Source organism: Helianthus annuus, chromosome 1 (assembly GCF_002127325.2).
Source record: "Helianthus annuus cultivar XRQ/B chromosome 1, HanXRQr2.0-SUNRISE, whole genome shotgun sequence".
NCBI classification, from domain to species: domain Eukaryota; kingdom Viridiplantae; phylum Streptophyta; class Magnoliopsida; order Asterales; family Asteraceae; genus Helianthus; species Helianthus annuus.
Genome location: NC_035433.2, coordinates 138,554,095 through 138,569,748, shown reverse-complemented (window position 1 = coordinate 138,569,748; position 15,654 = coordinate 138,554,095). Strand labels below are relative to the sequence as shown.

General features: G+C 33.7%; 2 protein-coding genes across 2 annotated transcripts; both read left to right on the top strand.

Moving 5' to 3' along the window:
* Nucleotides 1-5,649: 5,649 nt before the first annotated feature.
* Nucleotides 5,650-9,356, top strand: LOC110880544 (FH protein interacting protein FIP2). The gene is made up of 11 exons (XM_022129053.2): nt 5,650-5,801; nt 6,249-6,358; nt 6,704-6,838; nt 7,072-7,227; nt 7,475-7,558; nt 7,709-7,755; nt 7,919-7,992; nt 8,132-8,190; nt 8,695-8,754; nt 8,891-8,971; nt 9,107-9,356. Exons 1-11 carry the CDS (start codon nt 5,759-5,761, stop codon nt 9,158-9,160), a joined length of 903 nt encoding a protein of 300 aa, XP_021984745.1. The 5' UTR covers nt 5,650-5,758; the 3' UTR covers nt 9,161-9,356.
* A 3,905-nt stretch (nt 9,357-13,261) lies between these two features.
* On the top strand, nt 13,262-14,581 carry LOC110880536 (dehydrin HIRD11). Its single transcript, XM_022129048.2, has 2 exons — nt 13,262-13,725; nt 14,387-14,581. Exon 1 carries the CDS (start codon nt 13,367-13,369, stop codon nt 13,700-13,702), a length of 336 nt encoding a protein of 111 aa, XP_021984740.1. The 5' UTR covers nt 13,262-13,366; the 3' UTR covers nt 13,703-13,725; nt 14,387-14,581.
* Nucleotides 14,582-15,654: the final 1,073 nt, after the last annotated feature.

The window sequence follows — 15,654 nt, the reverse complement described above, 5'->3', positions numbered from 1 at the left end:
TTATTGAAAAAGAAGTGTTCTAGGCAACCCAGGTTTAAATCTCTGAAATATTTAATCTTTTTTCCTTGCTTTTCACAATTTTCAAAAAAAAAAGACGAAAAAATATCAAAAATTATTCATAAAACCTGGATGTTAATAGGTTTTTGTGTAATGGTTGTTTTAGAGATGAAACATGTTTTTTTTTTTTTTTTGTGTTAACATGGTTCTTAAAAGGGGTAAATGTTTATGTAATTTACAGGTTTTTATTTTTGTGTTAAAAAGTTATGCTTGGTTTGCATAAGAACTGATTTTTGGTTGTGTTGTGATTTTATTTGAGAAAAAGATTGCAATTTAGCTAAAAAGTTGTGATGTTGTTTGAGAAAAAAGATTTTTCTGGCTATGAATGTGTTAATAGTTATGTGTGGTTAACGACTTAACGGTTATCTTATCTTTTTGTTATTAGGATGGTGATGGATACAAGGGAAACAAGATCCAATTCTCGGGACCGTTGGTTTTGTCAAACGTGGATCAGATGCTTAAGGATCATGACCATGTTTATGTTACAGCACAACACAACTAACACGTGTTATAGTTTGAACTTCATTACATGCATGTGTTACATGGGACATGAAACCCATGTACAACGTAACACGTATTAGTGCTATGTATTTTTGTTTACTAGTAATATGTAATGTGAGACTCTTCTTGTTTTCTCTAGTACACGATGTTAAAACGGTCTAGACTTAACACATTTTCTGTTGGAGGCGCCCGTATTTGTACCTTTACTGTTACAGTTACTATTGAAGTTTATGCATCCATTATAGAAGTCTCAACACATGTTATAATAGAGGCTTAACCCACGTTATATCATGTTTACTCTGTTGTTATTAAGTTACTATTGGAGTTTATTCATCCACTGTGGAAGTCTTTACACACGTTATAATAGATGCTTAACACACGTTATACATTTCAGTCGCTTAACACATGTTACAGTATGTATATACACATCATGGTGTTTTGGAAACTAATAGCTTATACATGACACCATGTTAGGTTAAACCAAGATTATAACAGAGGGTTAACACATTTTATCCCAGGTATACGGTGTTACGATATTAACTTATATGTTCCATATTAACTTGTACACGTTTTTACTATCAGTATATGCACATCATAGTGTTTTGCAAACCACTTTCATATACATGAATACAAGTCGGGTTACAACAAGATTATAATGGTGGAGGCGCCCGTATTTGTACCTCTACTGTTACAGTTACTATTGAAGTTTATGCATCCATTCTGGAACATGTTATAATAGAGGCTTAAAACACGTTATATCATGTTTACTCTGTTGTTGTTAAGTTACTATTGTAGTTTATTCATCTATTATGGAAGTCTTAACACACGTTATAATAGATGCTTAACACACGTTATACATTTTCAGTCACTTTAACACATGTTACAGTATGTATATACATATGGTGTTTTGGAAACCACTAGCTTATACTCATGTATTCAGGTATAACAGAGGCTTAACACATTTTATTCAGGTATACGGTGTTACGATATTAACACATTTTATTCAGGTATACAAGTGGGGTTACAACAAGATTACGATATTAACTAAGCTCCCCATTAAACTCATCGCCCCCGTCGACTGTTTTCACCCTTGTCACATGTTAAGCAATTATATGTTCCGAACAGACAAATTGTAACACATGTTAGATCAGTATATACACATCATGGTGTTTTGTAAACCACTAGCTTATACATGAATACAATATTATATATTCCAAAATTACCGGTACATGTGTTACCATAAATGGCTCGTTTCATATTACACGTTACATCATGGTGTTCTATTACAGCATGAACCACCAACACATATTATAAATGAACGAAGACTTCTTTTTCCAAATGATGTGACTTATTCAATGTCCTCGCATTAACGTCGCCTTCATCCATCCAGCTTGTCAATTGAATATCTTTTATGGATCTGTTTCTGTAAATCAACACACGTTATATATCATTCTAACAGGTGCTTAACACATGTTATGTGTCTGTCTCTGTAATTCAAGCAACCCAACAAAAAAAAAACAATTATTGTTAAGATCAAAAGCCCCAAACAAGCAACCAAACCAACAAGAAAACCCGTTCAAAATCTCATCCTAAAGTTTTAGATTTATTTAAAATACATGAACATTAACCATTACTAGAACACGTATTAACTTCGCCTACATCCATCCAGCTTGTCAATTGAATATATTTATGGGTTTGTTTCTGTAAATCAACACATGTTATATAACATTCTAACAGGGGGCTTAACACATGTTATGGGCCTGGGTCTGTGAATTAAACAACCAAACAAAAAAACACTTACTATTCAGATCAAAAACCCAAACAAACAACCCAAACCAACAAAAAAACAGCTACTGTTAAGATTAAAAGCCCCTAACAAGCAACCAAACCAACAAAAAAACCAGTTCAAAATCTCATCCTAAAGTTTTTGATTTGTTTAAAATACAAAATCATATTAACAACCATTACTAAAACACTTTCAGCACACAAAAACATATTAATAACCATTTCAACAAAAAATCAAGTGTGAAATGATATTTCAAGAACACTTACCGGATCTATAACCGTCCGATGAACATGAAGAAGATCTTCAAACCTTCTTCTCACACACACACTTGTGCGTGTGTCATCGTTCTCTCTCTAAAACAACATACTTCAAACTTCTTCTCTCTCACACACTTGTATGTGTGTTCTTGGTGTTATAGATGAACATGATGAAGATTGTTGTTTCTCTCTCTAAAACAAAAAAATTCATCTCTCTAAAAACCTTCATCCTGCCGTCGTTCTCTCTCTAAAACAACAATCTTCAAACATTTTTTCTTTCATACGACATAGATCTGAACTTGAAGATAGAAATTTGTGTTTGGTGTTCATCATGTTCTTGATTGAAGAGAGAGGAGAGAGGAGAGAGGTGAGAGAAGAGAGAGATAACATGTGTGTAAGAGAAATAAAGTTGATGTGTGTAAGAGAAATAAAGTTTCTGTCTTCCCAATGCGTATGTTACATACCAAAAATGCCCTTGGATGGTACAAATTGGCAGGCTTTTCTATTTCCTTTTATTTTTATTAATACCAAAATATTCATGGCCTTTGATCAACCTAGATGTAAGCTAATCAATGGTTCAGAATGGGTTTCCATAGTTTTCTTAAAAAGAAGGGGTTTCTTATATAACCAAGCCCTATATATATATATATATATATATATTTAAATTACACCGTATTAACGAACATTTCATTATCTTTAATTCGAGCAGTCTATTGCTATAGTGTTCTTAAAAATAATTTACAGGACTTTGAATACTCATTACGTGATTTTGAATACCCAATACACATTACGTGATTTTGAATACCCGATACATGACTACGTGATTTTTGAATACCCATTACGTGACTAGACATTCAACATAAATCATTACGCATTCAATGTAAATTAATTACGTGATTACACATTCAATATGATTTGTTATAACTAATGTTGATACAATTATGCTTATTACGTGATTACACATTCAATAATAAGAACTTGATTGTTTATGTTTTATTATGTGGTTAAATCTCTAATATACGACATTATGTTGCTATTATAGGTTGGTTTGGCTAATGTTTTGTATGTAATTTATCCTTAATACGTGATTATACATGAAATAGTATTCCATTTGAAATATTATGTATTACATGTTTTGTTTATACGTAATAACGTAATCATTCAGTAGGATTTCACATAAATACTATAATGAAATCACGTAATCACGAAATGGGTATTTAAAATCATGTCGTCATGTAATAATACATAGTCAACTATTGTTACGTAATTCCGTAATCACTTAGTGGGGTTTCACATAAAATACCACAATGAAATCAAGTAATCACGTAATGAGTATTTAAAACCACGTAGTTACTGGATATTCAAAAATCACCTAATGGGTATTCAAAATCCTGCAAATTTTTTTAAAGAAAAATATAGAAATAGATTGCTCGAATTAAAGAGAATGAAATGCTCGTTAATACGGTGTAACTGTTATAAAAAAAAATATTAACGTATGAAAAAATTATAGCTGTTTGAAAATCAAGGAGAAATGGGTTTATGAGTCTAATAATATTGAGCTTTTCTATTTTACCTCTTTTCCCACTTGTTCCTTGTTTTAGTTATGTGAATTCTATATATGGGGACCACTTAATCTCAACCATCTTGCAAATCAAGGGTCAAACTTTTCTCTTACACTTCGTATACTTCTTTTCTCTTGTACAATAACTTTTCTATATACTGAGATAAACGGTTGACTCGATATTAAAAACCTAAATATTATATTTCTAAATGATTATTATTTGTTTTGTGAGCGCTATTTGTATTGTTTGGGTGTATAATATGGGGGTGGTTTGTGAAAATATATTCAGCTATACACGTTGCATTATTATATGCATCACCAAGCAAACAAATAATAACATACACGAATTTGAGACACAAATTGGTATCACCATTGTGGTATTTTGGTTACAACTCCATGGCGATTATGAGATATAGGAACACATTAATGAACACCTTGGCTAAAGGAGGTGTGGTTGTCGAATACGCAAGTGGAGATGATGAATAATAGCGGAATGGTGGTCAACGAAGAGCCGATCACACTTTACACAATCGTAAAGGTGGAGATTGAAATGTTTATCATGAAAGGCACAAAGAAGAAAAAGAAGGCGATGAGGTTTAGAGACATTGGGTTCTTTTACATTTTTTTTTTCATATAGTAATTTTTTTGTGTTGTTATTCACATCAATTTAACAAGTAATTTTACATATGTTACTAGGAATTTCATGTATGATAACGTACTTAAAGATTAGAATCAAGTTCATAATATTTTTGAGTATTAATTCAAACTTGCCGGAGAATGAAGCAAGTAGAGAAACCGACCGAATGCAGTGTGTTTAAAGTTCAAAATTCTAAACCCACACATAAACAAAGGGATGAGATGATGAACAGGTGTGAAACCCTTTTACAACATGGCAAACATAAGAAAACCAAGATGGTGAAGCAGGAAGGCAGGTAGGTGAATCACCTACCTCCTACTGTTCATTCCATTCTCGTATTAACATATATTAATAATTAATTCATTATCTGAACACCAGAAGGAAATAATTCACTTTAAACACATTATGATAAAAGGAAAAAACGAATCTTAATTGCCTTTTTCGTAATATGAGTATTTAAGAATCAAGACTACACGATGCGGTTGTAAAGGTGATGGGGGCGTTGAGCGTTACGTGTCTGCCACGTCAACAGAGTGGGCTTTGCCCTTCAAAAGCCCAAAACCATGGAGTGGTGGCAAAGTGGAGGCGACGTGGAAATCTTCAACACCCCAAACCAACCAATCAACACCTTCCTTTTCCCATCAATCAAATCACCTCCATCCACCTCACAAGCCCCTCTGCCTCCACGCCCGTGAACTCTCCCAAGCCCCCGACTATACTTTTCTATTAGAGATAACCGTAAAACCAAACTAACGACCAGTTTGTGCAATTTCACGGTAAACAATACAATCCAGATGAATCTATAACAAAAAGAAAAGTAGAGGGATGCATTTAGATTAAGATGAAAGTAAAGGGAGTCATATGGACCAGCTGTAACACATTTCTTAGTGGTTTTAGAATGCGTGTGAAACTGTCAATATTTTCATCGGTGCACTGAACAACAAACATCTCAGACGATCATGTACTCCGACGTCAGTTCATCGGTTGTTCGTCTCAATATAGGTTCAATTCTCATATCTCTCGCTTTTCAATTCATAATTTCACTTATAATTCTCTGTAATTTGCCTCTAAATTGATCATTTCATCTAATTATCACCAAAAACGTCCTAAATTAACCGTTCTAACCGTCGGATCGTCAATTACGTGTGTTTGTATCACTATATTCATTGCGATAGCAGATTAGAGTATTTTCCATAAGTTTAGGTCATCAATTGAACATGATTATCGAATTTTAGGCGAAATTTAGGTTTAGGACATCTATTGAGCATGATTGTCGAAATTAAGGCGAGATTTAGGTTTAGGAGTTGAGTTTGTTTGAATTAGACTGATTTAGGTCTGTTTTGAACCTGTGGAAATGTAGATCTGAGTGTAATTTGCTAGGTATAATGTGAAGATTGGACTGTTGATTCCAGTTGTGAGTGAGTTGATTGAATGTTGTTATGGAAACAGGTGGAAAGAAGTTTTGCACAACTGTTGATACGTTAACGCACAGGGAGCCTCAATCGATGCTTGCTGCTATGTTCAGCGGTCGCCATACAGTTTGCAAGGATTCTGATAAGGTAATCATGTTTGGTAATCATATTGTTGATAAGCATATTTGCCTTTGATTTTGTTAGAAGGTAAAGGTATGTGTGTATTAGTGAATGAATTGGTAAAATGTACAATACACGGCCTCCCTCTCACCCTCTGTATATATAATAAGCCTAAAGGAAAATACTTACAAGTATACATACATGATGAAAGTAACTAACTAACTAACTAACTAACTGTTCAGCTTTAACTGTTAACTAACTATGGAAAATAACTGTCTAATACTTTGGTATTAAATTATTGGTTCAGTTTTCTTAGGTCCTCGAAAGTTCTTGAACATGCTTTGAAGTTTGGCCAATATGTCTTTTTTGCAGGGATACGTGTTTGTAGACAGGGATGGAAAACACTTTCGGCACATCTTAAACTGGTTGAGAGACGGTGTGGTTGCGAGCTTGAGTGATTCAGAGTGTTCAGAGCTTATGCGGGAAGCAGAATACTATCAGCTTCTTGTAAGACATTTTTTTCACATTCTAAGTTTCCTTTAACCCCCTTGAAGGCCACCTGCCGAGTGTAAGCTGCTGTTTGCATGGTCCCGATACTTTTATTTTTATTTGTATTTTGTAAAGTTGCTTGATGAGCCTTCTTTTGATATCCACAAAAAGTAATCCTGCTTAAAACTAAATTTTGCATTGTTATTTATAAATAATCCTTTTTTGTTGGTTATTAAATTTCAATATTTTAGGGCTTAGTGGACGGGATAACTGAGTTCTTGAATAGAAAGAAGGATGGTGAAGAAATGGATACTGAATTAACGCGCACTGATATTATCAAATGTGCACAATCTGAAAAGGTCAGATTAAGAGGAGTAAATCTATCTGGCCTTGATCTTTCAAAACTGGTATGATCAAATACATTTATCATATATAATTGCAAGATACTTGATGTATCATGTCATGAATAGTATTGCAGGACATAAAGTTATAAAAAATCGTCTAGGTGTATTTATTTTGTAGGTTTTCAGCTCACAATATAACATCGATATATTGTGTGCTGAAATGCTTTTAACTGCTAAAACACAAAATATTTGCATAATAAAACAAAGATTCACTTATATTGATCAATTCTTCCCTTTTTAACTTATGCAGGACTTGTCCTATGTGGACTTCAGCTTTGCATGCTTGAAAAACGTTTTCTTCTCACGTGCTAATCTTCAGTGTGCTAAATTTCGGGTAATTTGTGTTACTTTTTATTTGTCTTCTTTCATCTAAACGATTTGTATCCAATGTTATCTGTTGGGTGCATCGTTGCTTTATAACTGTCTTTTAATTGATCTTTTTATTCATCAAAATAATCTACAATTATCCTTTCTGTTTCTTTAGGATGTTGATGCTGAAAATACCATATTTCACAATGCAATATTGCGTGAGTAAGATTCTGCTACTCTATTATATTTTCTTGTTGCCATGCCCTAAGTTTCCAGTCATCACGCTTGCGCGCACACGCATATATTTGCAAAATGAGACAAGTTTAAGTTAATATTGCGTGAATAAGATTCTGTAACTCAATTGATTTTTTCTTGCCTAGGGAAGATGTGAGTTCACAGGAGCTAATCTCCGTGGCGCATTGCTAGCTGGAGCTAATCTTCAAAGTGCAAACTTACAAGGCAAAAGAGCTGTTCTATTTTTATCGATTAAAAATAACTTTTAAAAATCTTTTTTCTGTGTACTAGTTAGTAGTGAGAATGCAATGCTTGATAATTAATTTAACAGTAGTTGTTTTGATAATTATTTTAAAATTTGCAGATGCTTGCTTGATAGATTGTAGCTTCTGTGGTGCAGACCTGCGATCTGCACATCTCCAAGTATGTTTAACACTATAACTCGGGATTATTTTTAAAGAGTAAAATGCCATATTCGTCCCTGAGGTTTGGCCAGTTTTGCAACTTTTGTCTAAAGGTTTGTTTTTCCGCATCTGGATCCAAAAGGTTTGAAATTTTGTCATTTTCATCCGGCTCGTCGACTCCATCCATTTTCTCCGTTAAGTCAGAGGTATTTCTGTCTTTTTTGCTAACTTAATGGGAAATTCGATCTTTTTTACTTTATGTAAAAAGACCGAATACCCCTGAAAAAGACCGAATTGCCCTTTAAGTTAACAAAAAAGATGGAAATACCCCTGACTTAACGGAGAAAAATGGATAGAGTTAACGAGCCGGATGAAAATGGCAAGATTTCAAACCTTTGGGATTCAGATGCGGAAAAACAAACCTCTGGACGAAAGTCGCAAAACTGGCTAAACCTTAGGGACGAAAATGGCATTTTTTAAATAATAAGTATAAAAATTTTAATGTCTAATTCTGTATCGTCAGACCGCTGATCTTACAAATGCAAATTTGGAGGGAGCCAACTTAGAAGGAGCCAATTTAAAGGTCTCTATAGCTATTTGAGTTCTGCAATATGTATAATTATAAATTTGTTTTGCTAAAGTTTATTTAATATTTCTATTATTCATATTCTTGATAAATTCACATTGGTTATTGTTTCACTGTATTTGGTCTCCTTTAGGGTGCCAAATTGCATAATGCCAATTTAAAGGGTGCGAATCTTCAACGCGCTTATCTTCGTCATGTGAATCTTCGCGATACAGTAAGTACCACTAGTTTATAAAAGTAAAATCATTAGTCAAATGTCTTGATTACCCTTTAATAATGACAAATTTGGTTATACAATACAACCTGTCAAAGGTTCAATTATCGTAACATTAGTTATAATCTTGTATAGCATTTGGAAGGCGCAAAGCTGGACGGGGCGAATTTGCTTGGAGCAATTAGATGACTATGAAGAATGGAGGTATTCGTATCTTTTGTTTTCCATGATTTTTATGTGCTTAATTATAATCTTTGTTACTTGATGTTTTTATGCATTACTTGATACAAGTAATTTGTAGTTACTTTCGTATCACTTTTCGTATAAACTTAACGATTGTTGACTTGTGATATGCAAGTAAAATAGGCTATTGTATGTTTGTGTACATGCTGCTTTATAGACCATCCGGTTCGGTTTATACCAAATTTGTAAGAAAAATCATGCTGATGACTAAACGCTGTTAAGTTTTATGAAAAGACAAATATACTGGAACGATCTGTAAAAAAACCGAGTTGCTTCGATCAACAACGTTATCTAGAGTCATGGTTGTAAAAGTCGCTAGGCGCTCCCTAGTCGGTCGACCGGGGAGTTGAGAGTACTCGGCCTAGGCGGAGAGTACACGGGGAGTACTCGGACATGCCAAATTATAAAGAATTAGTTTTCGGAAATTAAATATATGTCAAATAACATAAATTTACTAATATTTATAACAAAATACATGAAATTTATATTAATTCTTTAATATTATTGGCATAGAAATTATGGTTTATTTTATTTTAAGTCAAACTCGGCCTGAGTTAACCTACTAGATCCGATTTTGGCTGATGTTGACCGCATTTGATTGATTCCGAGCAATTAGTCGGAGTTGAAGAAAGTCGCCTTGGCAGCGTACCTTGTAGCGACTACTCGGCCTTGGAGACCTTGTTTTACAACCATGTCTAGAGTACATGCAATATGTGGCTCCTGTTCATTACAATTTGCAAATTTGCAACTGATGTTAGTTGCTAGAGCCTAGAAGCTCTTAAACTACTACCAGCAATTACTATTAACATAATCCAAAACCATACGGAGTGTAAGGGCTTGAAAAGGGGTGCTATGCGACATGTGACAACCACGTCAGCATGACGTGGTGTGGTGCAAAAAAAGGAGTGGGACGGTGCGTAAAAGAGTAGCGTTATTCGACACGTAGCACACACTTTTTATTATTATTTTATATTTAAAGTTATAACAAATCTATTTAATTAAAAAAACATTAATACTAATTAAACAAATAACATTAATAAAAAAACATTGCATAATTTAAAAAATAAAAACATCACATAACTTAAAAAAAACGAAACTAATAAAAAACACACAATATAATCTAAAAAAATTACATAATTAAAATTAAATGTTAATCTAAACATATTCACCTAAAAAATCTAATTATCTGTCTTACTGAAACGTGTTTTGAAGTCACGGTTGAACGCGTGTCTGCAGTTGATTAGAGCGACTTGTATGACGTCGTCTTCCGAAAGGTCACCAACGTCATTTTGCAAAGCATTGTGCACCGACTCAAATCTTTCACTATCCAAACGAATAGTCCTAAAACGCGAAGAAAGTGCATCCACGGTTCGGGTGGTGTCACCTATAGGAATACAAAATTGTTGGAAAATATGTCCCTAAAACGGACTTGAGTGATCATGAGGCGTATGGGGGTAGGCGCTTCGACCCAAGATTCACAGAACGCGATTTCCTATGAAATTGTTGCATTTTTTTCTATTTTTTTTAAGAGAATATATGAAGAAAGTTGAGAGAATATGTGAAGAAAATGAGATGAAATGGTAGAATTGGGTTGGTTATATATGAGAAGTTATTTTTTTTAAAAGTAATTTAAAAAAAAAATTAACCGTTAGGGGGCAACGTGCTACGTCGTATTCCCAAGTGCCTCCATGCCGGTGAAAATTACCCCGCCTCCAACCCCACGCCGTCCTCCACGCCGTTGGCGTGCCGGTGTGCACGGTGTGAAGAGGCCACCACGTCATAATCCCACACCCATTCCGTGTAGTCTAACAATGACGCTGCTAATCCTTATTTGATAAGTTATTCCATAGCAAAGAACATCCGGTGTTTATAATGTTTTACAATGTTTTCAGTAACCTATAAAATAATTTTGAACTAGATTTTTTGTGCTATTTTTTTTGTAAAAGATTTTTTGTATTATATATAAGTTGGGAAAAGGTGAGAGTTTGTGTTGTAGGACCAAAATACCATTACATCCTACCTATAAGGAATATCACATATTTTCTTTACAATATTTCTTAGCCTGCTTAGCTAAAACTCACTTTTTAGTGAATCCCCCCTACATTTACATCTTACATACATATATAAGATGAAAAAAATATTATGAATTGTCTTGGGCGTCTTTAAACTATTTCGTGATAATTTACTATTCAAGCAAGGATACGATACCTACTAATTTAAATTAATTAGGGATATTGACCTCTAATAATCTCTACTAGATGTTATTGTCCATTGGCAGCCATATCTTTTTTTATTCCCTCTCACGTCACTGGTCTTATATCATCTTCTAATCAAAAGCCCTAAAACGTCAGTTTGTAATTCGAAAAAACTAACTACGTTAAGTTTTTTTAACTTAACTACGTTAAGTTTTTTTAACTGAGAACCGGTGGAGGAAAAAGAGTTGAAATGTGAGACTGTCAGGGGGAATAAAATAATGTATGACCGTCAATGACCAATGATGTCTAGTAGAGATTATTATAGGCCAATATCCCAATCAATTATTGGGAATATTTTAAGTCAATCATTTATATCAATTATTGGTACGCTAATTTAAGTCAATTATTATAACTTTTTCCAAAACACTGCTCAAAACATTTGTTTTTTAATATATAGGAGAATATGTGATGTGTTATAATTTTTGTTAAAAGTTATATCGAATTTTAGAAAAAGTTAAAATATATAATTGGTTTTTTATAGTTAAATAGTATAAGTTATTGGTGAAAAGTTATATTGTTCTTCTAATAAAATATATTAGAAATTAAAATCAAACTTTTTACGATCTCTCAAGCTATGAATGTGCTCACGGGTGTGTTCACGGGCGGTATGAAAGGGGCGACACAATGTTCATACATGAGTCACCCTTTAGAGGGCTGGCTCATGTACCGCAACGAATAGTATTATGTCAGATGATGGAAGTGTTTAGCATATTTCAAATCTCACCTAATACTATTTCAAACATTTACTTTTTATACATTTTAGTTTTATTTCTATGATATATTGATATGTATCATCTTTTCATTCTAAAATATAAATTCTTTAAGCTAAAGTAATGAGAGTGGAGAGCCATAACAAAAGAAAAGGCTGAGATAACTGGATAAAGTAGTTAATTAGCGGTCCCTACGTTAAGGAGTCAGCGTGATAATTGGTAACGAGTAGAGCCTAAAGTGCCTGGTGGAACCCACTTTCCTTACCGACACCTCTTGTTTTTTATGTTGCCGCGTCACACCCGTGTTCAGGAGCAAAGTACAGAGGGGGCGGGAGCGCTCGACTCCCCGAGTTTTTCGCTCAGTAGTGTTATACTGTTATATGTGTAGTTTTTGTATAGAAATTCTCGGGTATATACTTTTTCGACCCCCAGTTCTATAGAAATTTTTGGGTATATACGTCTGGACCCGGAGCACAGTCTCCATCATAGTCCCACACCGCAACCTTAATTTCCTCCATTGAAAATTCCGCAATCACAGAAAACCCGGCCGAGGCGAGAGCGGGTCTTTGAATTTCGAAGCAAAGAATTTGCTATCCTTAATTTGTAAAGAGTTAATTACTGTTTTCGTCCCTGTGGTTTGTCAAAAATCATTATTTCAGTCCATTAGTTTAAAAATTGCGATTTCAGTCCCTGTGGTTTCACTTTCATAACCATTTAAGTTCCTGTGGTTTCACTTTCGTAACCATTCTAATCCATTTATTCTGTAAGTACAGGGACTGAAATGGTTACGAGGTGGACTGAAATGGTTACGAAAGTGAAACCACAGGGACTGAAATTGCAATTTTTAAACTAATGGACTGAAATAGTGATTTTTGACAAACCACAGAGACGAAAACAGTAATAAACTCATTTGTAAATAAAGTTATGCTAATGAACAGAGTGTAACATTTAAAAAATAATAAGTAAAATAAATTTTGCGTTTTCACCGAATATAAATTCAACGAATCTAATTTGGACGGTTTTATAAAGTATTGAAACAGATATGCTTAAATAGTGGAAATAAAAAAATAATCCTCCATATTAGATATTTCTTGAGACACCTGCCACGTAGGATTCTCATCTCCCCTATATAAACCAACTCTACTCTAAACCAATTTCACACCAATCTTCTTACACAAGCAATCAAAATGGCCGGAATCATCAACAAGATCGGCGACGCTCTCCACATCGGCGGCAACAAGGACGACGAAAAGAAGCACGAAGGCGACCACCAGAAGCACGACGCCGACTGTGCGCCGGACCACAAGAAACACGACGGCGAATCGAAGTCCGATCACAAGCCGGAGGAGCATAAGGAAGGAATAATTGATAAGATCAAGGACAAAATCCACGGCGAAGATAGCGGAAGTAAGGGCGAGTGTGGTGAAGGTGAGAAGAAGAAGAAGAAGGAAAAGAAGAAGAAGAAGGAGAAGAAGGAAGGTCACCACGACGACGGCAGCAGTAGCAGCAGCGATAGCGATTAAATCTATTCAACTGTCGCGAATCGGTACGCGTTTATTTATTATTTCCAGATCTAATTGATTTCATTTCACACATATATACATACATACGTACGTACTCGCTTCAATTGGCGTACACATATTATCTGCTGAAAGCAGCTGAATCGCTAATTTGCGTAGGAATTAGACGCAGATTATCTGTAGAAAGTGATTAATCGGTATGTGTTTAGTTTCAGATCCATTCGATGTCCCACACGTATTCAAATTTCCTTCAACTGAATAGCTAATTTGCATAAAAACTTGACAGAAATTATCTGTAGAAACTGATTAATCCGTTTAGTTTTAGATCTAGATGATTTCACTTCACACACACTTGAATTATAATTTTCGTACACGTAATATATGTTGATCGTGTTTCAAAGCAACTGAATTACGAAGTACAAAAGTTATATGTAGAAACTGATTAATCCGTATGCGTATATTTTCAGATCTATTCGATTTCACACATACTGGCTTTTTGATTTGCATACACGTGATATTTTACACAAACGATCGTTGAAAATTAGGTCACGGTTTCTATTTTCATACACATAATTTAGCACATCATAGATTCATGAGATGAGCATGATCATATGATATGAATACTTTTTTTGCAGGATGTATTCATGGTTAGTTAAAATATTAATTACTTTTGATATTTTTTTGCAGAGATTGGAGTCATATACATTGAGACAACGCTTTTATGAGATGTAATAAAAGTTTTCAAGAAAGAAGAAAAAAAGAGTTATGAAATGTAATAAAAGTTTTTAAGAAAGAAGAAAAAAAGAGTTATGGATTGTTGCTTAAATCGTAATTAATGTGTGTAATTGATGCTCAATGGTAAATTAAGTTTTAATATTTGTATGTGTATTTTACATCTTTAGTTTAAACTTTTATTAAGACCTGCCATAAGAAAAAATTACATCAAAACATAAAACGACTTAGATTTATACCGAAACGTACTAAAAAAGCACGTAAGAAAATATTATTTTTTAAAATTAAAGAATGATACAACTTATACTGCCTAGCAAAAACGTATTATATTTGATCTGACTCAATTTCGAACACAATCTATGACAAAACGTAATATAACTTTGATCTATACCTAATGTGGTTAAAAAAACATGGATGAAAACTTACCTTTTTTAAGTTAAAGATTAGTACCGTGCATTGCGGCGACGTTGAAATGTAAAGTAACTCGAGTTTATAGCGTCTAGTGAAAACGTATTATATTTGAACAGCCTTGCTTTTAACAAAACGTAGACTAATTGAAAACATGAAAATATATTGACAAAATGTAGACGTACCAAAAACATACATATAAATAAGCAAATAATACGTATTATATTTGACCCACGTAGGCACGTACACAAAAATAAACATGTAAAACTCAAGAGGTCAAAATAACATTTTATAATTTTTTAAAGCTTAAAAGGTGTAATTGACAGTGTTGAAAGTTGAGAGTAGAAAAAAAAGAAAAAAAAAAACATAAGCAGGCAAGAAAGAAAGAAAAAAACAAGATGTGACAAGTGCTACAGTGTAATATCATTTTGGAAATAAGAAAATACAAACATAAAATAAAATGTAAAACAGTAAATGAGAGAATGATATAAATAGCAAATTTCAAATAGTCAGCAGAGAATTATAAGAATTAGTGATTTAATGGGAGATAAATATAGAATAAGGAAGTTTTTCGTTACTTAGTGTTAGTGACATGTTGGTGCTTATGGGGATCAAGGAACTTGAAGATTTTCTAATGGTAGTGGTAATTGGGAGGAAATTTTAGGGGTGGTGAAGTCTCTTAGCTTTTGTTGGATTAAAAATATGTTTAGATTTTCTAATTTAGATTGGAAAGAATTGTGTAAATGCCCCCTGTATATGTTGTAAGTGGTGTTTGGTGCGGTCCTGCGTTTTTTTGTCAGGCCGGCCGGTGTTAA